This window comes from Dermochelys coriacea, chromosome 1 (genome assembly GCF_009764565.3).
Source record: "Dermochelys coriacea isolate rDerCor1 chromosome 1, rDerCor1.pri.v4, whole genome shotgun sequence".
Lineage (NCBI taxonomy): Eukaryota > Metazoa > Chordata > Testudines > Dermochelyidae > Dermochelys > Dermochelys coriacea.
Window position 1 is genome coordinate 63,331,275 of NC_050068.2, and position 26,233 is coordinate 63,357,507.

The 26,233-nt window shown below is 44.1% G+C and overlaps 1 protein-coding gene across 1 annotated transcript; it reads right to left on the minus strand.

The window, feature by feature from the left end:
- Positions 1-6,142: 6,142 nt before the first annotated feature.
- CNMD (chondromodulin) lies at positions 6,143-22,920 on the minus strand. Its single transcript, XM_038387239.2, has 7 exons — positions 22,693-22,920; positions 22,277-22,417; positions 17,555-17,695; positions 14,990-15,103; positions 12,736-12,889; positions 10,317-10,525; positions 6,143-6,532 (listed from the first exon to the last, which is right to left on the minus strand). The coding sequence occupies exons 1-7, from the start codon at positions 22,762-22,764 to the stop codon at positions 6,317-6,319; spliced, it is 1,047 nt and encodes a 348-aa protein (XP_038243167.1). The 5' UTR covers positions 22,765-22,920; the 3' UTR covers positions 6,143-6,316.
- Between the last annotated feature and the right edge of the window lie 3,313 nt (positions 22,921-26,233).

The following is a 26,233-nucleotide window of genomic DNA, read 5'->3' on the forward strand; positions in this document are numbered from 1 at the left end:
TGATTCCCTGTTTACAATTACATTTTGAGACCATCAGTTAGCCAGCTTTTAATCTATTTAATGTGTGACATGTTAATTGTATATTCTAGTTTGTTAATCAAAATGTCATGCGGTACCAAGTCAAATGCCATACAGAAGTCTAAATATATTATATCAACACTATTACCTTTATCAACCAAACTAGAAATCTCATTTAAAAAAAAAAGATATCAAGTTCTTTTGACAGGATATATTTTCCATAAATCCATGTTGATTGGCATTGATTTTATTGCCTTCTTTTAATTCTTTATTAGTCAAGTCCTGTGTCAGCCACTCCATTTTCTTGCCTGGGATTGATGTCAGACAAGCCTGTAGCTACCTCAGTCATCCTGTTTACCCTTTTAAAATATTGGCACATTAGCTTTCTTCTAGTCTTTTAGAACTTCCCCAGTGTCCTAAGACTTATTAAAAATAAAAACTAATTAGTTCATTGAGCTCCTCAGCCAGCTGTTTTAAAACTCTTGGATGGAAGTTATCTGGACCGGCTGATTTAAAAAATGTCTAACTTTAGTAGCTTCTGTTTAACATCCCCCAGAGATTCAAGTAGAGTGGAGAGTGTTGTCCTATAAAATTACTACATCATGTGTGTTTATTTCCAAATACAGAACAGAAATATGTATTGAACACTTGTCCTTTTCTGCATTATGATTGATGATTCTACCATTTCCATCTCATAATAGGCCAGTACCATTGCTAGGATTCCTTTTGTTCCTAATATACTTTAAAAACTCCTTATTGTCTTTAACTCTGCTGGCCACAGATTTCTCCTTTTTCCCCTTTGCTTTTCTTACCAGTTTTCTACAATTTTCTAGCTTCTTGTTTATATTCATTACTATCAACTTCCCCTTTCTTATATATTATTTTTAGAGTTATCTTCACTTGCCCCCTAAACAAAGTTTTCTTAAAGAATTCCCAATTATTCACAATTCTCTGATTAAATTCGACCTCCCTGCTGATCTGGCTCATAATCATTTTCATCTTTATGAAACTGTCCTTTTAAAGCACCAAGTATATATATCACTGGTCTGGACTGTAACCCATAGGGCTAGCTTGCCTTTACTATATTCACTGCCCTGCCTTCATTGTATTTAGCTGCTTTCATTATATTCAGCCATAATGTGAGAAACCTACAGGCCTGTATTCTGTAAGATATTAGTTGAAGCATAAATTATAAGTATGGTTAAGTAAGGCATAACCTTGGCATAAATTAATGGTTACCTTTAGATTTTGGGAACTAAGGAGAACTTGCTCAATGGTAAGAGTTAGAATATTCCATAAGTGCTACTGCAAGGAACATGGAAATCCATTGAAGCAAGTGACAGATATGATCGTGAGCTGAAATGATAGTTACATGTACCAGTATACTAAACTATAGAAGGACAACTCAACATAGTAGATTGAGGGAATACAAATAAGGAAGAGGGGAAATACTATTACTGAATATACATTAGACATATTATAAAAGTTGTATCCCAGCCTGTGAGCAGTATGAGAGAGAGATGTAGCCCTTGGGAGGTGCCAAAATGGTGGCCACGGTGGTGCTGAGGAAGACAAAACCTTTTTGTGTTTTCCTCCTTCCCCCATCCTTCCTGCTGGTAATAGCTCATCTTAAGTGATCACTCTCCTTACAGTGTGTATGATAAAACCCATTGTTTCATGTTCTCTGTGTGTGTATATAAATCTCCCCACTGTATTTTCCACCGAATGCATCCGATGAAGTGAGCTGTAGCTCACGAAAGCTTATGCTCAAATAAATTTGTTAGTCTCTAAGGTGCCACAAGTACTCCTTTTCTTTTTGCGAATACAGACTAACACGGCTGCTACTCTGAAACCTGTTGTTTTCTTCCTAGTTATCAGTGCCTCAGAAACAGGTAATTCCATTTTTGAGAGTGCTGCTTTCCCTCCCCTTTTGCTCACTCAGTCCTTCATAAATTGATTTTAACCATCAATTTTAACATTCCAGTCATGGGAATCATCCCACCAGGTTTCAGTAATACCAACTAAATCAAATTTATTCTCATAAATGAGCAGTCCCCATTCATATTCCCTAACCCAGCTCGTAACATTGGTCTCGTCATGTCCTTTGGTTCCTTGATTAATTTTGTTCTCAACTGCTTGCTGTTGTGCTGAGTATTCATATCTTCCTTCTTTTTACCCTTCCCTTTTGCTATTAGCTTTACACCCTCCTGACTACTCTAACCAGTCTGTTTCTGAGAAGACTTGCACCGTTCTACTTAGGTGGAGGCCATCCAAACTATATAGCTTGCTCTCCTCATAGAAAGTGGATCAGTGTCCCGCAAAACCACTGACATTATACCACTTACCTACCCAGTGGTAGGTTTTTCACTTTCAAAATCTTCTGTCCTGCTTGTGGGACTGGGGAAGGATTTCAGAGACGATTGTTCCTCAGCACCCTTCTGAGTCCCCTGAAGCCATCTGTAAGATATCCCGCAACGCAGTGTCATTGGTGTTGATATGAACCATCACCAGAGAATCCTTTGCCATTGTCTCCAAAAGCCTATCTAAACTTAGCATGACGTCTTGGATCCAGAAAGGCAGCATACTATTGTGTTGTCTGCCTGTCCCTTGCAGAATGGTCTTTTGATGCTTCTGAGTATTGAATCCCCAACGAGGATCATCTGTCTTCCTTGGATGGCTGGAGAATCCTTTAAGAAAATCAAGTTTGCCAACACATGCTGGGCCAAGTTCTCATCCACAGTTGTTTCCTGTACATCTCTCCATTGCCTTGGAACAGCTGTATCTTGAGGGGTATCTGTGATGGGGTCCCTGGAGTGCAACCTGGACTGTGGGACTGCAGAGCCCTCCAAAACCCACCAGCCTAGTGTATCCCTCACACTGTGATGCTAATGTCAAGCTACAAGCCTCTGACGGGCACTGCACTTACACAGACAGGGACACACCCAACTGAGTTACGTGAATGGTCTGCCAAACACTCATGAACCAACATGAGAGGCTCCAGCCAATTCCCCCAGTTCCCCAGTCTTGCACCTCAGAACTGTACTATCTTGCACTGATCAGAAGCATGACCAGTGTAAATTCATTACTTAGTTTGCCATTTCATAGGAAAGTGGACATGTACCAGCCTTTGTAACCTGAGCAGATTTCTCAACCACTTTAGACAAACTCACTGGTAAGGATAAAATATTAAAATAAGCTTATTAACTACAGAAAGATAGATTTGAAGTGATAGTTACCTTAAGAAAATAAAAAGTAAACACGCTTTCTAAATCCTAAACTTTTAGTCTAAGCAACAGTTGAATCGGACAGCTTTTCTCACATGACAGATGGTACAAGCAGGTTACAGTTCCTCAATACACGTTTCCCCAGTTAAATCTTTTTCCTCCAGACGTTCCTCCAGGTATTGAGATATGGGGGGGGGGGGGGAGACCAAGTGATGATGTCAGTTCCTCTCTTTTTATACCTTCTTCCAGCCGCTAGAAAGATCCTTGTTGTGACATGGGGGTCCCCATTAGTCAAGCAGTCTCCATTGTGTAAGAGTATTCTCCAAGCCGCCTCTGGGATAGTGGATTGTGTGTTGATGAGCCATTAATGAACATTTGGATATTGATGGCTACTCCTTTGTTGTAACTGAAAGGCTGGTTGTGGGTGTTCCTAACCTCACAACATATCTCAATAACACACATAGCAATACTTCATAACTTCACATACAATGATAGTATATACAATCCAACAGGTTATTATTGTTCAACAGATCAAGACTTACAAAATGACTCCTTACAAGTCATACTTTGTACAAAAAAAAAAAAATCAATACTATCACAGTGGTGAATATGGGAGTTCCACGGTGCTGCTTTGAGATACAGAGTGTCACAGTATCTTCTACAGTTTCCATGTTGAGGCCCTAGTGTCAATTGGAAACTTTTAGCTTTGTGGAATTCCTCCCGGTCCTCTTCTCTCTGGTGGTTGCAGCCTGCCCATCCTTGTCTCTCTGAAGCCGTGTAAAACTTCACGGTGACCTTTTGCCTCTAACTGCCAAGTCTCCTGTCTGACTTCCTTTATCTCTCTGATTCCTACCTTTTTTCTTCCTTGAATCTGGGATACTGGTGTTTCCTGAACCTGGTTGTCTAGGAATACCTTTGCTTTTCTAATTTTCAGCAGCATCTCTACTTGCCCCTCCAATCTAACATAAGAACAGCCACAGTAGGTCAGACCAAAAGTCTAGCTAGCCCAGTATCCACTAGCCCACTGTCTTCCGACAGCGGCCAGTGCCAGGTACTTCAGAGGGAATGAACAGAACAGGTAATCATCAAGTGATCCATCCCGTCACCCATTCCCAGCTTCTGGCAAACAGAGGCTACGGACATCATCCCTGCCCAATCTTCTAAGATTCTTCTCCAGCACAGCTACCAACTTGCACTTCATGCACAGTATGTGCCTTCTGCTTTCCTTCCCCTCCGGTGCTCAGTTTGCTGCTTCCCCATCATCTTATATTATTGACCACACATTTGGCGGTAACGGCTCAGTACACTACATTTAAACAAGCACAGAAAACAGAGGAACATTTTTTACACATTTCTTTAATCTGCAATAAAAATTATTTATTTGGGGGGGGCAACCACCTTTCCTTTATGCCTCAGCATACAAGTGCTGTGCTTTTAAAACACACACAATGATCAGGGTTAGATCTTGATTTAAAAGCCAACCTCAAATTTAACATACCTTAAAATTCCATCAAAGAATCTTCAGTTACATCTTTAAAGCAGAATTTGTTTTAAAAAGTTCTATTTTTCCCATACTAAGGCAGGAGAGGGGAGTTAATGTAAAAAGTGATCATTTGAATAGCCAATAAGATATCAAATTTATTCTGCATTCATTCTACCTTCCTCATTTAACATTTTGCTTTTTAGATAGGCTGCTTATTTTTCATGCAATTTTTTTTGTTTGTTTTTTTTTTTGAACCACCAGTATGTCAAATTCTTCTTCTTCTTCTTCTGATCCTGGCAAGCAGTGTTAGAAGCAGGTTAGCTACGTGTCAGAATAGGAGCATTTGCAACCACAACTACCTCAGCCTCCAAATTCAAGGCAAGATTGTGCCCCCCTTCTTCGTGATAGGGAGTACTTTACTCTATGAGTGGTCCCATCAATTTTGATAGGACTGTTCAAGTCCTACCCAGTGTAAGGAAGGCAAAATTTGACCTGTTATTTAAAGGTGAAAATCATAAATCACTACCCATCCTGCAAGTGTCTCAGCTCCCAGTAACTTCAATAGGGAGATGCTAGCACCATGCAGGAGCAAGCCCCATCACTGCCTACTGCCTGCTTAAACACTGAGGGCTAGACAGTGAGTCCTTTATTTCCAGTGGTGAGCAGTTACTCACATGAGTAGTCCTACTGAAGCCAATGGAACTACTTGTGTGAGAAACTGCTCCCAGGGGGGGATAAAGGGCTCACAGCATGGCCCTGAATGTTTAAAGTTTGAGGATGTATACGTATAGTGGCTGTTGTGGGTTCTGATTATACCGTGCCTTGAGGCTATTTGGTCTACAGCTATGTGTAATTATGTTAGTCTTATAGAGCTGACACTTGTTAGACGGTACCAGTGATACAAGATTTTTGACACTAAGGCTACTCTGAAGTGCTGATGCACAAAGCATTTTGATTTCCTCACCAGGCATGTTCCATTCAGCAGCCCCTTTTCCTTGCCATTTGTTTTTGGTTCTGACATAATGTGCATATTCCTCCATCCCCCAGGGCAGCTTTGTGGGAAAGGTATGCTGTAATTGGTCTATAACTGTTCATAATGATCTGGGAACACTGCATGAACAACAACAGGGAGCAACTTCACTTGTGATTTATTTAAGCTACATGGTTGAAAGGTTCTCCCAAGAGCACAAATTTAGCTAGTCACCTAATTGGACGTAAATTTTCACATTTATTTCAGAACAGAGGGCTATGTCATGAGATGCTGAATTTGAATTTATAAGCAAGTGTCTATACTGCTCAACTAAATCATAAGCACAGTTACTATAATCTGTTTTGGGGAGTCTTAAATTCCACATTCAATAGGTTTTAGTGTACAGTTTTCTAGAAGAATACAAATTATGCTCAGCATTTGTAAAGCTAATGAAATATTAAAGGTTTTATTTATTTACATCTAGAATGACTGACCTCATTTTGATACATTAACATACACTTAGTGTTTTAAAAGCTGAGATTGGTAATGCGGCTTTGGCTGTAGTCTTTTATCAGTTTGTCGGGCTCCTGCTTATTTCATCAATGACCTGAATACTCCATCTCACACGACACCCAAGATACGGGCAACCCACCAGCTGCAAGGCATAATAATTCGGCAGGCAGAACGACATCCTTGGTAGTTATAGGGCCATGGGTAATAGCCCATGAGAGGTTCACAAATTCTCTGGCATTGTGTGTAACTTCGTCTACATTCAATACAGCACACGCCTTCGTGGTCCAGCATTGGGTCAAAAGTCATCCCCTCACCTTCAAGTTGCTGAAATGTAAAATACAAAATGAGAGAAGATGAAGTTCCCTGCATTCATATTATCTCCGTAAAAGACAACAGGTCAAATACTGGTCCCATTGAAGTCAATGGCAAAACTCCTGTTGACTTCGAGAGGGCCAGGCTTTCAGTGGCCTGATTCGCCACTGCATTACTCCACATCTACACTGGACTCTCCATTATAAAACTTGAGGAACACAATGGGGAATCAGGCTGTCTGAGTTTCATTATTATTTTACTTTCCCAGCTTTTTGTGAAAGCTCTAATTATGGAGAGTTTAATAACAGTAACGTGTAAGAAATGGAAAAAACCTGAGTTATCCAGTCCATCTGCCTGTAGCTGCAGGACTGTGCCCTACTTTATATTGTCTAATGTTCTATCCCAGGGGTGGGCAAACTTTTTGGCCCAAGGACCACATCGGAGTTGCGAAACTGTATGGCGGGCTGGGTAGGGGAGGGCTGTGCCTCCCCAAACAGTCTGGCCCCACCCCTTATCCGCCTCCTCCCCCTGACTGCCCCCCTCAAAACTCCCAACCCATCCAGCCCACCCTCCTCGTCCCCGACCACCCTCTCCCAGGACCCCTGCCCCAACCACCCCCCTGGGATCCCACCCCCTATCCAACCCCCCACCCCCAGCTCCCTATCCCCTGACTGCCCTGACCCCTATCCACACCCCTGCCAGGCCACCCAGGACCCCACCCCCATCCAACCCCCCTGTCCCGACCGTGCCGCAGGACCCCCTACCCCTTATCCAACCCCCCTGCTCCCTACCCCCTTACCATGCCACTCAGAGCAGCAGGACTGGCAGCCACGCCACCTGGCCAGAGCCAGCCGCACTGCCCGGGGGATGGCGTGGCTGCGGGGGATGGGGGACAGCAGGGGAGGGGCTGGGGGGTAGCCTCTCCAGCTGGGAGCTCAAGGACCAGGTAGGATGGTCTCACAGGCCAGATGTGGCTCGCAGGCTGTAGTTTGCCCACCTCTGTTCCATCCAGTCTAATTTTAAGTAAGTCCCAAGTGATAGACCTTCCACCTCTTTCCCAAGAGGACTGTTCCACAGCCTATTACTGTTGGCTTTCCGGATATTCAGATTAAATTTACCTTGCCTTTAACCACCTCTTTTCCCATTGTGTGATGGATTCTGGACAACTAGCATTGTAGCACCATGACCAGGAAGCAAAGAGTTACCACACAGTGGATGGCAGAGGATATCTAAAGGCAGACTAGCCTCTCAAAATTCTTTGCCTCCTCTCCTGAAAACATGGAGCTTAGTTCTCAGTTCTTTGAATCCAGTTCTTTCTTTCCCTCTAGTGCTTTCTCAGTAGGATTAGAGGAGAAGAACAAGGGCAAATCAAGCAAGAATGCCTCACTCTTGCATTGCTCTTTTCATCCATAGTTCTCAAAGCACTTCACAAAGGGGGTGAAGTAGCATTTTAGTAGAAAGTAGCATTTCCCCCATTTTAGAGACTGAAAAACTGAGGCACAGGGAGGTGGAGTAACTTGCTCAAGGTTGCCCCCCATGCACTGTGCCAAACTTCCCCATCAGGGGGCAGAAGGGGGGGAGCGGGGAATGACAATGGCTCAGCTAAGGCCAAGACTACACATCTATCTGGTAAACCAGTGATGTAGATTCCCAGTGCTTAAAGGAAATTTTGGAGACCATCTTCCAGTGGATCCTACACCAAATGAGCAGATGATACAGGCGATCTTGAGTGACTCTATTTTGTTTCCTTGCCTCCATCTTGTGTTGGGCAAGTACATCAGAGGTACCACTTCACCACCATTAGCTGAAAACTGGAGCTCGTGGCACTAAGAAATTAGCAGTGAAAGCAGTGGTGAAGCAGTTGTTGAGGATGAGATTGGGTACATTAGAAACAATGGTGCTGTGTGGTATGCAGTCTGCAGTACTCTGACAGGAAAATATTAGCAAAAGTAAGCAAAACAACTGTCAATCAAGCCTATCAGCAAAGTATGTAAAGAGTGTCCGAGACACAGACAGCTGAGGAGAAGGTGCGAGGAGTGTAGAGACTGACATGCAGGGGGAGAGAGAGAGAGAAGAAGCAGAGACCAGAGAAAGATGAGACCTGTCAGCTGCAGCAACCTGTGGAAGACTGGCCATCTGAAGTGGGGCATAGCCACTTAGGATCATGTTAACTGTATGCTCCTGTGAGTTGGGATGCTTAGACTGTGGAGTGGGGGATTTGTGCTACTGTGTTAAGGATTTGTGTTTGCACCAATAAAGGCGTGCCTTGTTTCGGAAAGAATACTGCTTGTGACAATCATTTATCGGAAGGCTGTATCAGTGTCCTCCAGTTATTTCCTTAGCCACCCGGGAGACCCATGATGAGAAAAGATTGGTTAACAGGTGAGCTGTTTTGAGAGCCTTTGGTAAATCCAGAAGGGGGCACTAGGTGAGCTACTCTGGGGGGCACCTAAAATCTGTTTTTGGGGTAACATAGGTTCCCACTGGCAGGAAGACTGTCAGAGAGAGCTCTGCAGGGGATCCTACACCAACTGTACTGCTCCCACTCTCCAGAGGGATAATGGCTCTACCTCTCAGGCACCATTGTCTCTATCTCTATGGCTCTTATCCCAGATAGTGCCTCCCCTTCAGTGGTAGGGTTTAGTTCTGATGCTGCTTTTGGGGCCGATGCTGCTTCTACTTAACTGAATTCATAAGAAATAAAGTCAATTTAGTTCTTCTTTGGAGTGATTAGCTTAAGCCTAATTAAGAGATGTCAACTGAGTAGAACACTGTCACGGGATAACGATCTCCTGCTGTTACATAAATGTCAGGACAAAGCTGTGACTTATTTTCAAAGCAGGAGACATTGATCTTGTGACAACATTCTATTAAAATAACTTTATCCCTGCTGTACCAAACAGTCCTGTAAATTGTCTGATGTTGGTGCAGTAGAGTGGAAGTGGCTCGCTGTACAGTTAATTGTTTTGCAGTACTGTGACTGGCTTAGGGAAACGGGACTCTTCACATTTTCATTCTGTTTATCTCTTCATATGAGAGAGAAAATAAGACTCCGTCCTGGACCCATCTTTCCCAAGTTCTTTCACTGCATTATTTTAAAAGGATTCCATTCTGCAGATTGCCAGAAAGGGCTCTGTGAACTGTCTGACAGCCACAGTTTAGCCTGATCCTGATTTCTGAAAAATCAGTGGCAAAATTTCTATTGACTTCAATGACAACAGTACTTGTCCCATTGCAGGTGTGGCTAGTCACAATGCATTTTATCCAAAAAGTTGCATGCACGCTCACTTTCTCTCACACACTCTCTCTCTTACACACACACGCACACTCCTTCATGTTTCATGAAGAAGCTAGTTTTTAACTAGCTGACTCTGCATATTTATTATTTTCTTTTTATCAGTTAAGCATCAGTGTCAACTATCTTCCGGAGGCAGATTAAATTTGCTGTAGTTATGGTAATGCATTATCTGTATCATATGTATCTAGTTTTCTGTATTAAACTAGAGTCTTGCAAAATTATCTTAAATTCACCAGACTAAGCATAGTATCTACTTCTTCACCATACTTTGGGAACTAATAATAACCAAAACTATATTAGTTGCTTCTGGTGAATGGAATTTTTAAATGGCTGCACTATCAAATGAAAGTTTGAATCGACAAATTGGTGTTATAATTATTTTTGAAGTCCATTTGAAATGGATCAATATCTAGAAATGAGTACTTAATAAAGTAACATACCTACCTGAAAAATCAAATGCTCTGAAGGGGATTCTAAGGCAAATATATATGTACTCACATGATATGGATTTTCTGGATTAAAGTTTGAACTAGAATCTTGCACACTGGGACCAGTGGCATTAGACTGGCGTTCTGGTTTTTGAACAGTCTGGGTAGTAGGTGACCTGGTATTTACTATGCCAGGAGTAGCTTCAATTTGGTCCAGATCAAAGTTTGATTGAGCTTGACGTATTTTTCTCTTGATTTCTCGCTTCTTTCTCTGGGTGTCTGCAGAAACAGTCATAGGAGTACATAGGTGTTTTAAAACATGTTCTTCCACTATTTCAATGACGATATTTTGTTACCCATTCACGAAAGTGAGATTGCATAGATGTACTGCAAAGATTAATGGCTTCAAATGGGAGCTACTTGTCTTTCCACCTATTCCATACACAGTCTATATCATTCTGTGTATATGTGTGAGAGATTTGTCTTTTTTTCCCCAAACAAATGGATGGATGGCCCAAAGAACAAGATGGGGGAAGGGCCTCTGGACCCAGTGAGTGGCCAGAAATGATAAAAGAAATGAATAGCTACGCCAGCAGTCAACCAGAGCAACTATCTTCATGTCATTCCTGTGCATTTTTGATAGAAAGAAACATTTGGAAGGAGACAGACTTGTGTCCAGCTCCAAAGGACCTGATTGTAAACATGGTTTAAAATACTCCTGGCCAACTCTGACAATACTCTTTTGATGCATAATGGCCATGTGCAAGGTCACAGGAAACAGTGGAAAATTTTAATAAGCAAATTTGACTCCCATTAGTCATGAAAAAATATTAGCAACTCTCATTCCCAAAATACTCAATGTTGCCACTTATTTCACTTTTCTAGCCTGTATTTTGTATATCAGTATTAAATCTCTGGGTACGGCTACACAGCAGCCGGGAGGTGTAATTCCCAACTTGGATAGACGAACATACGCGAGCTCTGCTCAAGCTAGCATGCTAAAAATAGCCGTGTGGCCACAACATCTTGGGTTAGCCATCTGAGTCCAGGCTTGCCCCATCCCTTGGCTACATATTCATGCAGCTAGCCTGAGCTGCTGTCCATGCTGCAGTGGCCACACTGCCATTTTTAGGCAGCAGCTTGAGCAGAAGTAGTGCACAGATGGCTACCCGAGCTGAGAAGTACAGCTCACAGCTCCTGTGTAGATATACCCTTAGAGCACCAAGGAGGAGCAAACCCTTCTCTGGTCCCTTTCGTCCTCTTCCTCCAACCCCTGGGGAGGAATCCCTTCCTCCTGCTCCCTCCCCTGTACTAAATGAGGACCCTCTTCCTAATCTCCCTGGCAAGTGCCTGAACACCATCCCTTGCCTCCTGTATAGCATCACATTCCCTGCCCACCTCCTCTTATGCTGCTGGCCCTGCCTCGCGAATCTCACAAGGTCTCCCTAGCAAAGTATATGCCCTCAGTCCCCCACAGGCCACCTACAAATCCTAGTAAGTTAGACGGCATAGAGTTTAGGGCCAGAAAGGACCACTAATTCATCTATCCTGATCTCCTGTGTATCACAGGCCACCAACACCACCCACACACTACACCCACCAACCCAAATGAGACCAAAATATTACAGTCCACAGGAGATTAGGCTACAGTGGAACCCCGGTTATCAGATCTCATTGGGATCAGGGTCAGATCGGATAACCAAACATCTGGATAAACCGGAGAATTGGTGGGGTTATAGCTGTCAGCCCCATGTATGGCAGGGCTTGGACTGTTGCCATGCCCAGGGCTGACAGCCCAAACCCCAGTTGTCTGGGGTTGAGAGCCTGAGCTCCACCACAGTCAGCCCTGGGCAGCTGGTGGTTTGGTTAATACAGAGAACCGGATAATGGAGGCTCAGAGAAATGGGGTCCTACTGTATTAGGTGCCACAGATGTAACCAGTGCGCAAGGCCCCCATGATGGGAAATGATTAAGTGAGATATACCCAGATAATCCTGGCAATTGACCAGCACCCACACACAGCGGAGGAAGGTTAAAGCACCCCGCTCCCCACGCAAGGTCATTGCCAATGTGCCCTGGGGGAAAATTCCTTCCCAACTTCACATACGGGTGATTGGTTAGACCCTGAGGATGTGAGCAAGAACCAACCATCAGAGAGAGAATGTGCAGTGCCACCTCAGAGCTCTGCCCAATGTCCCATCTCCATCCCTGGCCATCCCTGAGGTGTTAAACCCTTCAGTCCCCCCCTCCACTGAAGTTTTGTGGGGGGGATTGTTTGAGGGGGAGCCCAGGCTGAGTAACTCCACATGGAGACCTTAGCATTCTCTATGTACTGGGTGGGGGGTTTCAGCACCAGCCTACATGGGAGAAGAGCAATGAGGTCCACAAGTGTGCAGCTCTAGTAGCTAGACACCCTGCTGGTGTACGTTTATTGGGATGGAAGGGGGGGGAAGGGAGGGTAGTGTTTGTTTAAGTGAAAGAAAAATTACCTTTTGGGTATGTTGGTCGAAGCCAGAAAATAGGAAGATCTCCACAAAGCTCTAAAATTTTGGGACTTAGGAAGCTGTTATCCTTTACCGGCTGATCTACGGCCACCCAGATAAGGGAATTTTCATCAAATTTAACTGGCATAATTTCATCTTCCTGTAAGGCAGCATAAAATCCATTGTTAGTTCAATGAACAGGGGTCCTGTGTATTCTGTAGATGCAACTTTCTGATAATAGCCAAATGCCAAACATAGAAGCTTCGCTTGGAACTGATATGAAATGTTGTTCCAAACAGTGCTATTTTGTTTTGGGTACTACATGCACACAGCCAAATCTTGTTCCAATTGAAATCAATGGAAAGACTCCTGGGGTGAAATTTTGTCACCACTGAAATCAATTGCAAAACTACCAGGATTTCACTTCCGTTGTCTTTAATGGGGCTAATAGTCAGCCCATAGGACCGGATTCTAAGCTGGTGTACATTGGTATAGATCCACTGACTTCAGAACGACTATATTGATTTATACCAGCTAAGAATCTGGCCCATAATTTTTTAGGTGTGTTTGCTTGCGTTGTTCTGAATTCATAGAAATGTTAGGGCACTTCCACAATAGATATATTCCTGAGAGTTAGTGAAAGTTTTAGTTTGCATACAGCTACAATTTTAAGTTAATATGATGGGTCTGACTAAAGGTCTTATTCAATAACAGCAATTCAATTGCCCAAAAGCTAGAAGTTAAAGGAGCCTTCATTTTGAAGTGTACTCTGCAGGTTTTGGGTTCATATCTTCAAAGTAATGTAGGAAAATGCCAGTGATTTATTCTTTATAGTTTTTAGTTCAAAGTATTATTTTACATAAAACATGTTAGCTATTTCTTAGCAGCAGTGAAACATCTTCAAAAACTCTTGTTCATCAAGAAAATCAATATGATTTTGAAGTAAAACTTCTGAATTCCCTCCATATAAGTATCTGATATTTGGATTGATAACCCACTAGATCAATTTATTTTGCCAAGTTATTCCTTTAATGTATTTATTGATTTTTGTAGGATGTCTTGAGTCATCTAAATTCACTATCCAGTGAGAGCAGCACATCATTTTTATTCTCCCACTTGGGCTTTTGTCTGCATCTGACATAACTTAACTGGAGCTAACATTTGAAGATAAAAAGAATCCAGTTGTTTATCTTAAATGAAATTACCCCAAATTTGTGGGCAAATGTACTTTAAGTAGCAATAAACTTACTTTAATTTACCATTTTGTGTTCAGCATTGGTCATGATCAAATATGTATTAGACTAGAAACAAGTTAATTACATTTTTTTTTTTTACTATAAATAAATTTAAAAAGACTAACTCAATATTTCGGTTGCACACTTGATCAGAAAAATTAGACAGCAAAGAAAGTTTAATGTTCTAACAGTAGCATTAAGTTGCGTTGGGTTGCCCATCCCATCTATTTGATGCATATATTTTATCACAAAACAGCAAAATTCATATAATACATCTTTAAAAAAGTACACAGAAAGCAGGAACAGAACACTCTACACATCTGTAATGTGACCAAGTTAATATTGAATTGGAACCTTAACTTTGCAAACCTGACATTTTTTCAACAGTGGAAATTTTTACTGGATGAATGTAACGTCCTTTTATTTTTTAATGAAAATAAAAATTGCCTGTGCTTAATTATATTAAATTATTCCAATTAGGCCATGAAGTCCATACATCCTTAAAATAATGAGGGAGGGTAGAGGCGATCTCGGTTCCTATGTCTGGGGGCTGATCCAAAGCCTGCTGAAGTCACTGGAAATATTCCCACTGACTTCAATGGACTTTGGATCTGACTCATGGCACTTTCTTGTTGGTTTTAGAGAGAGTTTTCTCTTTCTTTTTTGAGTAAATGAGTATGTATTACTGCATATTCTAGCTTACAGCATATAGGCAGAGTTGGGACATCCTCATTTTGGAGGTTCTGCAATTTTTGTACACCATGATTTTCTCCTGTCCTGATGAGGAGGCAGGAGTTTTGATGGGGGGATGATTTTTCGTTGAGTCTCTGTTAGACATTTAGTCTCTCTCATGCAACTCATCCCAGCAACAGTAGAAGCAGTGCTCATCAGTGCCTGCCAGAAGCACTCACTCCTCCCTTCCAGGACCCCAAAAGACCTACTAGATCATTTGATATTTGTATTTAAATGACTTTTAAAATCGTTATTTATATAGAGTTAAGTATTTTTTTTAAATTGCTCCCTACCAGATCAAACGAGAGGCTTTCTTTAGTCATGGTATTGACATCAGGGATGTGAGCTTTAGCTTGTGCTTTAATGTAGCATTTCTCTCCTCCAGCAAAACGGATTCCAGTTATGCCCTACAAAATAGACCTTTTGTGGTTACATGCATCGACATGTCACCCAATTGCTTAAAACAAAACAATATAAACTCTGTTCATGTAACATTAAGATATTCACTGAATTGGGGACTTCAGAGTTCCTGTGTTTTTTTTTAAAAAAAAAACAAAAAAAACCCTGACAATAAAACACGTTTTTTGATTTTTTAAAAATAAGAGTCTTCTCTGAAATTGACCCAAATTCTGTTGTATCACTATTTTAGCTGTAAACATTTAAACAATCCAGGTGAAATTTTAATCTTGAGTTCCTAAATGAAGGCACCTAGTTTAGGCACCCAAAGAAGTGGCTAAAGTTTCAGAGGTGCTGAGCATATGCAATTTCTATTGGAGAGGGCCTGTCTAGACTAGGGAAAAAGGAGTTAGCTAACAAGATTTGACACATCACTTAGCACCTAATATTGACGCAGTTTGACGGCCTTAAAATCATGTTAGCCATTTGTATTATAACCTAGTAACTTTTTCCCAGTCTAGACAGACCTCTGCACTTACCTATGACCTGATTTTCATATCTTTAATAGTAAGTGCCACAGATATGGATGTAGGTGCCTAAGTTTAGACATACAACTTTGATTTTTCTAACTATGATGCTTTTTATGCACAGAAGTTCATAATGAAATGATAACCAAGACAGAATTCCAGTGTTGTTGTAATAACTGGTTTCAGAGTAGCAGCCGTGTTAGTCTGTATTCGCAAAAAAGAAAAGGAGTACTTAAATGACACAAAAAGTCCCTGTATTTCAAACATATTGACATTAGAGACCATTCATTGATATATGGTAACTACAGAGTAGCCTTTCTTAAGTCTTCTCCCTCCAATTCAAACGTTACATTTTCTGTGCTGCCATGTGGGTTTGATTCTCCCTACAGGATACAGAGAGCCTACCCTTGTAATTTCAGCAATTGTCTTGTCTATCCACCATTTTGTTCTACTTCGCTTCAGAGGAAATACTTGAACAGATCTTTATGTACAAGCTACAGCATGACAAGAGCCCTTCTGCTAACTACTGATAGATATATACAATGTCACTGGGGTCATTCTTTTCTTCAAAGGCTGAGAAAAAGCAGGCCCCCCAGGATGTAGCTCTGCCACTTTGAGATAGTCAAGATACGTTTCTGTGATACCTTACTGTCACCCAGGATACAGGCTGTTTTCCTAAAATGGTCACCCTGGCCTTGTTCAGTGGTCCTGCTCCAGTGATCAAAACATCACTTAAAACATGGGGACTTTCTTGACCTTAGTGATATACATAACCTAGCCATCTCCATGTCAAAGCTCTGCCTAGCTTAGAACTCTATTGCTCCAAATGTGTAAATAGATTCACATGCCAACTTATCCTAGAGTTCCTAGTGTATATGGCATTTGCAACAGGTACTTTATCTCCTTGGTATTCTTTCCAGCTTATACTTCAAGTTGTTTCCACTCCTTGCAGGGTCAAAACCTAACTGGCTTGGTCCATTTGCTTTCCTGGAGCTTGACTCTTGGCACTCAATAACTGAAGGCAGGTATTTTTTGGCGCTAGTTTTTTCCCCCACCCTCATCAACCTAGATGCACAACATATTGTCACAACCGCTCTGGGGTGGGTTTTTTTGGCTGCACTTACCCAGCAGCTCATATTTGCCATGAGGGTCCAAGGATGGAAGAATTCATGGACTCTCCACTGAGCTGGGACTGCTGTGCAGATGTGAAATAGTGAAGGCAAATGACAAGAGGCTTATCGTCAGCATTTTAATTCAGTTGCCAACAAAGTTGTAAGGTTGATGTTACCACAAGTTTCACAAGGGGCTGAAGAGCAGCTTTCAGATGATGTGGGGGGTTGTGCATCCCACGTGTGTGTGCATGGATCTCCCTGGGCCTGCGCAAAACCAGGGCGGCCCATTTATCTCCGCCTCGTTCATGGAACCAACAGATGGTGAGGGACAGGGCCAGAAAGACCCACATCGCTTCCCTCACCAACCCTACCTGGAAGTAATGGTTTCTTTTGTTCTAGATGTTGCATTTACCTCACTTAGGGCTCAACCTTGCTCCCTTTGAAATCAATGGGAGTTTTGCCATTGACTTCAATAGGTGTAGGACTGGGCCCCTTCTTAGGGTATGTCTGCATTGCAATTAAAAACCCATGGCTGGCCCGTGACAGCTGACATGGGCCCAGGCTAAGGAGCTGTTTAATTGCAGTGTAAATGTTCGGGCACGAGCTGCAGCCTGAGGTCTGGGACCCTCCCACCTCACAGGGCTCCTAGAGCCTGGGCTCCAGCCCAAGCCTGAACGTCTACATCACAATTAAACAGCCCCTCAGCCTAATTCCGAATCAGCTCGTACAGGCCAGCCATGGGTTTTTAATTGCAGTGTAGACATGTCTTTAGAATCCAACACTGGAGAATGTTGTATCTGCAGGATCTGTCAAATGTACTTACTATCTGGAAATCATGAACTTCTATAGCCTCTTCATTTCCACTTCCAGTTTTAAAGGTCTCTAGGTTGTTCCCAGAATCTATTTCCATTGATCCCTCTTGTACTTTTCCATTAATACTCATAGTATAATGGACATTGTAAATCTGTAATTGAATAAAGAACATTAGCATGCATTTTTGTATCTTCCTAGTTTTTAATCAAGAACAAGTGTGGTGCCAATCTGATTGTCATGTTCCTCTTCACGTTACTGGCTTTTATCCATACTTACACTTTTATTACAGAATCCTCAGCAGTCAAGACCATACTAATAAAACAAATGTAGATGGTTTCAGGCAATATCAGTCCTGACAGCTTTACATCCATACGCACTGAGTGTAGAATAATTTGGTTCCAAGGTTACATGGGGTTTAGGAACTGGTTTAAATCATATTGTATGGGAGGATCAGAAGAAGTTGATTTCCCCCAGAGGTCATCCCCACTGTACTCCTTAGTTTGATCTGTTGGGACTCTTGCTTGGAGAAGTTAGATAGTGTGTAGGTACTTAGAAAGAGAGTCTCTTGAATGTAGCAAGCTGCATGTAGCGGTCTCTGAGTGGAGTGAGCATTGTTTAAATATAAATACTTCCATAAGTACCAACAGAAGGAGTTTACTTTTATTCTTAAAAAGTCTGTATATAAACAAAGTTTCAATAAAGTTCACAATATAGTCTAGAAATCAATTTTTTCTGCTTGCAATTCTGTTAGGGAAAAAATTAAGGTGCTAAAGGTAATTGATTGTCTTTTACCAATAGAGACTCAATCCTGTATTATTCATACATCCAAGACTTCCACTGAATTCTTGCATGAGGAATGCAAGACTGGGTCTATATAGATAGTACTTAATTCCGTATCCAAAGTATATAGACTGAGCTGGTGTAAGATGATAACACTTTTTTGTGAGCCCCATTCGTTGCAGTAGAATTCAAGTTTTTTTTTATTTTAAAAAAATCATAAGTCTTATGGTTGCAAAGAAAACCTTCCAAATGTGAATCAACAAAGCGTTGGCTTCCTGAGTCTGAGGGCAGTCTGAAACAATAGCTTAGTGTTGGGTGTTGACTCTGCAGCTTAAGGTTGACATTGTATCTATTTCTGTACCAATCAGAATATACTCTACTCTTTTTTAAAAAAAGATTCAGTTCTTAATTGATGGCATTACTACCTGCTTCCTGAGATGGGAAAAGAGCCTTAGGTAAGGGAAAAGAAACCCACTTACTAATAAGATATTTTTAATGCATCTGTTTGAACAAAAAGCAGAAATACGCTAAAATAATGCAAGTGTTGCGAAACTAAACAGACCAAAAAATGAGACTCGGTCCTATAATTGATCTGCTATCTATTTATCAAAACCATCAGTGCAAACTGGACTATTAACACCCATTCATATTCTCTGGCCTATCTACCCATTCAGGCCCCTCTTAGGCTGCTTCGGGACAGTGTGTCTTCTTACTATGAAGGAAAAGCTTTGTTATCTGGCTTGTTGGGGAAATAGAGAGGTGCCGATAAGTCAAAAATTCCAGTTAACTAAGAGTTATACTTACCAATGGGGGGAGGGGGTTTGGATGTGGGAGGGGGCTCAGGGCTGGTGGCACTGGCTCTGGGAGGGAGTTTGGGTGTGGGAAGGGGCTCGGGGCAGGGGGTTGGGGCACTGGAGCAGTTTTGGGGTGCTGGATCTGGGCAGCACTCACCTCGGGCGGCTCCCCGCAAGCAGCAACATGTTCCTGCTGCTCCTAGGCGGAGGCACGGCCAGGTGCTCTGTGTGCTGCTTCAGCACGCAGGTGCTGCCCATGCAGCCTCTATTGGCCTCGGTTCCCAGCCAATGGGAGCCGTGGAGCCAGCGATCAGGGTGGGGCAGGGCAGGGACAGTGCACAGAGCCCCCTTACCCGTTCCTCCTCCTAGGAGCAGCAGGGACATGTCACCGCTTCCAGGGAGCCACGCGGAGTCAGGTAGGGAGCCTGCCAGCCCCAAGCCAACTGGATACCTGGCAACTCTACTGAAGATTTATATTAGGAGACATCAGAAATACCAGTTTCTAGAGCTTTACGGATGGTAAAGTGCTGAATAACCCAGCTTTTACTGTAACTTTTTTCTTTTCTCTCTGGATTTTGGGTTTGCTATAAATTGTCTTAAAAAAATATTAAATGTCAAGCAGTTGTACCCTACAGGCTAAAAGGTATAATCATATTGAAACACTTTTCCTACAAATTTAGGGACCGATTCTGTACTCCTTACTCAGACAAGGCTCCTATTGAAGTAAATAAGAGTCTTGCCTGAGCATGGAGTGCAGAAAAGGCTCCTTGGTAAATTCAATGAGACTCATTCTCCTTGTTACTGATCATAGAATATCAGAGTTGGAAGGGACCTCAGGAGGTCATCTAGTCCAACCCCCTGCTCAAAGCAGGGCCAATCCCAATTTTTGCCCCAGATCCCTCAATGGCCCCCTCAAGGATTGAACTCATAACCCTGGGTTTAGCAGGCCAATGCTCAAACCATTGAGCTATCCCTCCCCCCCCAAATGATAAGCAAATGAAAATCAAATTCACCACAATCTGGCATTTCATATTTTAAAAATCTTTGAAAACATAAAGGAAAGATAATATTTAGAATTATTCTGATGATCACTATTCCTTGAAAGTTTGCTTCTTTAAACTAACCCCTGAGTTTTCATCTCTGTCCCTTTTGACACAGGATTTTGTCATGTAACCTAAATTGAGAAAATTTCTCTCCACCCAAATATAAATTATCAAGATTTTTAAAATCATTTTGCAACTAATATACTACGAGCTCGTGTGTCCATGTTCAGCACACATTTAAACTACTAGGTACATAGTGAAATAATTTTGGTCCTTAATCAAACCTATGAATAGGCTAAATACCGTCTGGTGCACCGTATATTTAAGTGTCAAAGTATGATCTGCAATCAGCATTTGGATGATGTGGCATTTCTTTCACCACCATTTTGTCCTGATGCTTGGAATGTGCTTATTATGTGAATCTCCTGGGAAAGGATGGGGGAAAACAGTGAATGCTTTGAAGATTTATGAGCAAAAGTAAATGTAGCTTTTGTCTGTGATCCCAAGGATACATTTCATGTTTATTCCTGAAATCAGCTTCCATCATGCTATACCAAACGGACAGGAAAGAATTTTTATACTGAGGTCTGGGGGTATGCTACTTACAGAACTTGGCAACCAATCAAGTAATGTTTCCAGTGTGATTGTGATTCTCATTAAATTCAAGCAGTTAATTTAAAAATTGGCTTAACAGAAAAATGTCTGTTTCCAAAATGTAAATACTTGGGTTCATAATTCTTGTCTTTGTTTCACTCAGATTTAAAAACTTCAGTGCAATACCTTCTTACAAGACTACCACTCTCCTGCTTGGTAAACAGATGAGTTTACTGGTTTCAGAGTAGCAGCCGCGTTAGGCTGTATTCGCAAAAAGAAAAGGAGAACTTGTGGCACCTTAGCGACGAACACGTTTATTTGAGCATCAGCTTTCGTGAGCTACTGCTCACTTCATGGGATGCATTGGCTGTAGCTCACGAAAACTTATAAATTTGTTCGTCTCTAAGGTGCCACAAGTCCTCCTTTTCTAGATGAGTTTACTGTTGGAATGGACACCTCCTGCCCACTTTTGTTTAATTATTGCCTGTCCCACTGAGCAATACTCTAAGTACAGTAAGTTTCAGAGTAGCAGCTGTATTAGGCTGTATTCGGAAAAAGAAAAGGAGGACTTGTGGCACCTTAGAGACGAACAAATTTATTAGAGCATAAGCTTTCGTGAGCTACAGCATCCGATGAAGTGAGCTGTAGCTCACGAAAGCTTATAAATTTGTTGGTCGCTAAGGTGCCACAAGTCCTCCTTTTCTAGATGAGTTTACTGTTGGAATGGACACCTCCTGCCCACTTTTGTTTAATTATTGCCTGTCCCACTGAGCAATACTCCAAGTACAGTAGGTTTCAGAGTAGCAGCCGCGTTAGGCTGTGGTCGCAAAAAGAACAGGAGGGCTTGTGGCACCTTAGCGACCAACACGTTTATTTGAGCAGAAGCTTTCGTGAGCTCCAGCATCCGATGAAGCGAGCTGTAGCCCACGAAAGCTCATGCTCTAATAAATGCGTTGGTCGCTAAGGTGCCACAAGCCCTCCTGTCCTTTTTAAGTAGGTGACCCCGGGTCCGCTACTCCGAGACTGAGCTTTCCGATTGTTGTGTCCCCCCCCCCCCCGGATTTTCTGGGCGCCAACCACTTCGGAGTATTTACCAAGCACTCTGGAGGGGAGGTGGGGGAGGAATGGCTTGTTTAGAACTCGGGTCCCGTTTTGCAGCCAACGGCTCCGGCTCTTAACTCTCCAGCTGAGCGCGGCGCCTCGCCCAGCCGCGGGCGCACGGTCTTGGACCTAGCCACAGACGCGCGAGGCCAGCGTTTCTCAACTCGCCCCGCTAACAGGCACCGACTTGCTGCCTTGCTACACGGCGCCAGGGAGAGCTCAGGGGCCCAGCGCTTGCCCGGTCCCTGAGCGGCACGGGCCGCAGCCGGCTTTCCCCACAGGGTGCCAGCGGGCTGGCGCCGCGCGGGCCGTTGTGCCGCCCCCGGGTGGGGAGCTTTCCACAGCCCGGGGAACCACTCAGCCCCGCCGGCCCCTCAGCCACGCAACCGCCAGGTCCGCTCGCCCGCGCCGGCCACTCACGTGCCGGTCGCTCCCCTTCCAGAAGTAGAAGGCTCCGATGGCTCCGCACAGGAGCAGCAGGGCTCCGGCGATGAGCACCGCGGCCCCGATCTTCAGCAGCCGCCCCGGGCTGGCGGGTTTCTCCGGCACCGCCGTGTAGGCCTGCAGCCAAAGGGGGACAGGGCAGCCCAGGAGCCCGCTCGCCTCAGAGCCCAGCTCTCCCGGCAGCTCAGCCCCGCGCCGGGCCGGCGAGGGACGCCGCAGCCCGCCCCCCTCCCCCGCGCGCGCGCGCGCGCAGCGCCGGCGCTTGGCGGGGCCAGCCCCTGCCGGACCCCCAGCGCGGCCCGCCGCTTTCCCGCCCTCACCGGAGCGGCCACCTGCCCCCGCGCGGCAGCTGGGGCTGAGCGGCGGGACCCTCTCGCGGCCCCGGTACTCACAGGCGGCAGGCTCCGCTCCACGTCCTCCGGCCCCGCCAGGGCGACGGGCACTTTCTCCGCGCTCTCGCCCATGGCTGCCCGCGCACGTCTGGACCCGCGGCTCCCGTGGCCCTCGGCCGGGCGCAGAGGCGTGGAGCCCGCGGCCCCGCCCCCGCCGCAGCGCCAGCCTCGGCACACAATGGTCCCCTTTGAACGCTGCTGCCGCCGCCCCGCGGGGCCGGAGCGACCGGCCTCAACCCGAGCCGGGTTTCAATCACCTCCCGCGCCCCGCCCGCCGGGCGGTAACTCTCCGCCGCTCTTGCCTCCCGCGCGGAGCGGACCCCCGCCGACGCCTGGGTGTGTCGTGCGATGGGGAGCCCAGTGCCCAGCCCATTGGGGGCCCCTACGCAGGAATATGTTAGACCCCCGCCCGCCCCACAACACGTACTAATAATTAACGGGGGGGGGGGGGCGCCCTGGAGCTGCTTGGAGTCCTAAGCAATTGCTTAGTCTGCTTAGGCCTGGCTCTGCCGCCTGCGGGCGCTTGGCGATCCTCCGCGGTGGAGGGTTTCACCCCTTTCGGGGGGGGGGCTCCTTGAGCAGCTGCCCGGAGCCCGAGGTAGGATGACTCTGCCCAGGCGGTGCCTGTCCTCTCAGCTCCTCCATTAGGTGACATGGAAATGGGGAAGAGGAATCAGGGGGGAGAAATGATCAAAGGGAAAGAGGTGGGTGAAAGCGCCTCAAGAGCTTGGGGAGCCCCGTGGGCGAAGGGAAGCTGAGCCCTCTTCCCCTCTCTGGAAGAGGCTGGTTATTGGTAAGGGTAAGATTTTTGTCACCGTTATTTTTAGTAAAAGTCTGGGATAGGTCAAGGGCAACCAACAAAAAGTCATGGAAGCCAGTGACCTGTCCCAGACTTTTACTAAAAAATATATATATATATATATATATATATATATAACTGACAAAATGGGTCTGATGGGGAGATGAGAGCCCAAGCCCTGCTGCGGGAGGGGAGTGTAGGTGGGGGACGGGGTGGTCCAGCACCCACCGACTCTGTGGCTGCCAGCTCTGCAGGTCCCCTGCTGCCTGCGGTGGCTGGGAGCTGCGGGTGCCCCTAACCGTGGCTCAGAGCTTCGGGTGCCCCCGCTGCCCGCATCAGCTGAGAGCTGAGGTCTCTGGAAGTCATGGAATCCGTGACCTCCATGGCATAGTCTCAGTTATTGGTAAATAAGTTACGGAGAATGAGAAGCAGAGTTTGGAAGAAAATGGAAACCGGTGCAGAGATTCAAGCTGTATGTGACATGACCGTGGTCTGCCCCTCCATGGCTGTGGTTTGGATGGAGTGGTGTGGTGTGGGGAGAGAGGAGTTTTTATATCAGTCTGACAGACAATAGGGTTGCAAAGAAAATGCTAATGAGCCAGATCCTCAGATGGTGTAAATCAGTGTAGCTCCATTGACTCCAGAAAATGGTTTGTGCCAGACCAACCTGATCTCTTTCTTTGAGAGAATAGCTGATTTTTTAATCTACCTAGATTTCAGTAAGGCACTGGATATAGTTCCACATGGGAAATTATTAGTTAAATTGGAGAAGATCGGGATTAAAATGAGAATGGAAAGGTGGACAAAGAACTGGTCAAAAGGGAGACTACACCAAGTTATACTGCAAGGTGAACTGTCAGGCTAGAGGGAGGTTACTAGTAGAGTTCCTCAGGGATCAATCTTGGGACCACTTATTTAACGTTTTCATTAATGACATTGGCACAAACAGTGTGAGTGTCCTAAAGTCTTGGCTTCTGAACTTCTACACAGCAATGAAATAGCCCTCAGACCCAGTCCCGTGAGCCCAAGTCAGCTGGCACGGGCCAGCTGCAGGTGTCTAGTTGCTGTGTAGACATACCCCATATCATTTCTCTCTCTCCCCCCCCCCCATTCTGTTGAATCTGGAAAAATAAATAATACATGACAACTTTGATATTACTATCATTAAACACAAGCCCATGGCTAGTGCAAAGTGTCCCTCATAGAGCCAGATACAAACAAAACCAGTTTCAGGAGAAGCCAGATTTAAAAGAGATCACAAATGAGAAACTCTGGAAGCTTCTTCTCAACAGGTCCAGCTTGGGTCCACATGCATCTTCCAACTTGTTTTTTTGACTATATACCACTCTATTATTCTCAGTTTATTTTTATCTCTCCCATCCTTTTCCTTCCTACTCATAGAACATGTATGAACATGCATTCTCCTTTGATTAGTTCTTATCTCTAACCTCCTCAGCAGTGGCGATATTGAACATTACTATTATAATCCCCCTGATCAAGAAGATTCCATTATGTACTGGTCCTTAGACCACCAACAGCACTGTAATATCTGAGCACCTTCCAGTAGTGCATTAAGTGATGTCGCTAAGATCTGTCTTGAGCGGTTCATTCTTTCACGCTATTTCATCCTCTCCCAAGGAGAAAAATAGTGGGTGCAGGATGGGCTTTTATTATGGTATGAACACTGTGCGATGTGTTTATATGAGAAAAGGCAAGGTAAAAAAGAATTCACTTTGCAGTAGGAATGAAAGCTGGTGAGGTCTGTGGTGTCTCTTAGTTCCACAGTTGAAGATGAGCCCCCTCATCTCTCCAGCTCCTATAGAAGCTCCATGACATGCACAATCAACCTCCTGTCAAACAACACTGCAGCATCCTAACCTTCTAAGCTCTTAGCCAATCAAAACATCCAAGGCTAGACCCTTCCATGCCTGTAAGTCCCATTGTAGCCTGCAGTTCTGTATGTAAAAGGACAGCAGGATCTGGCCCCCCACAATTAACCTCTCTTTCTTCTGAATCTTGCTCCATAAATGCACAAATCTTTGTCTTTTCTCATTTCTTCAGAACCCATCACTGCCATGACCAGTAGCTTAAAAAATATCAAGTTGTCCAAAATTAGAATAAACTCAAGAGCTATTGGGCATTATGCCACCATACTGTTAAGAAATGAATCTTAGAGACTAGATCAGAATTTTCCCTTTCCTTAAACACAGGCTGATCCTTGCTGTCAATTTCTGCCATTAACAATCAGATTAAAAACAATATTAAGAAGACTAAACGGTGCTGAAAATAAACATAATCAGAGCTCATTAGATCAAAAGCAAAGTATGATGTATGATTTTAAAACTAGGGCATAGTCTGGCCTTCTCTTGGATGATATACTGTTGCAGGTCAGTTCTGATAATAAGCATAATGATCTTCTTCATTAGCAAGCATTTTGTTACTCCAAAATCTTGTGTACCGATATCTTGGCCAAATGTGAGAATTCCAGCCTTTGATCTTGAACTTTAGACATTAGACTCTAGTTTAAACAGACAGATTTATTTTAAGGACCGTATGTTCATCTCCTGTGTAAAAATGTTTGGGGAATGAGAACTTCACTTGGAAGATCAGTGGTTCCTTCTGAGTGGATTAATTTGTGCCTGATTCCCTGTGGCAGCATGGGACCAGCAGCATTGGGGAAGGAGCAGAGTGTTTGGCCAGAACAACATAGGTAGGCTCTAGATTCAAAGTTACAGACAAGGC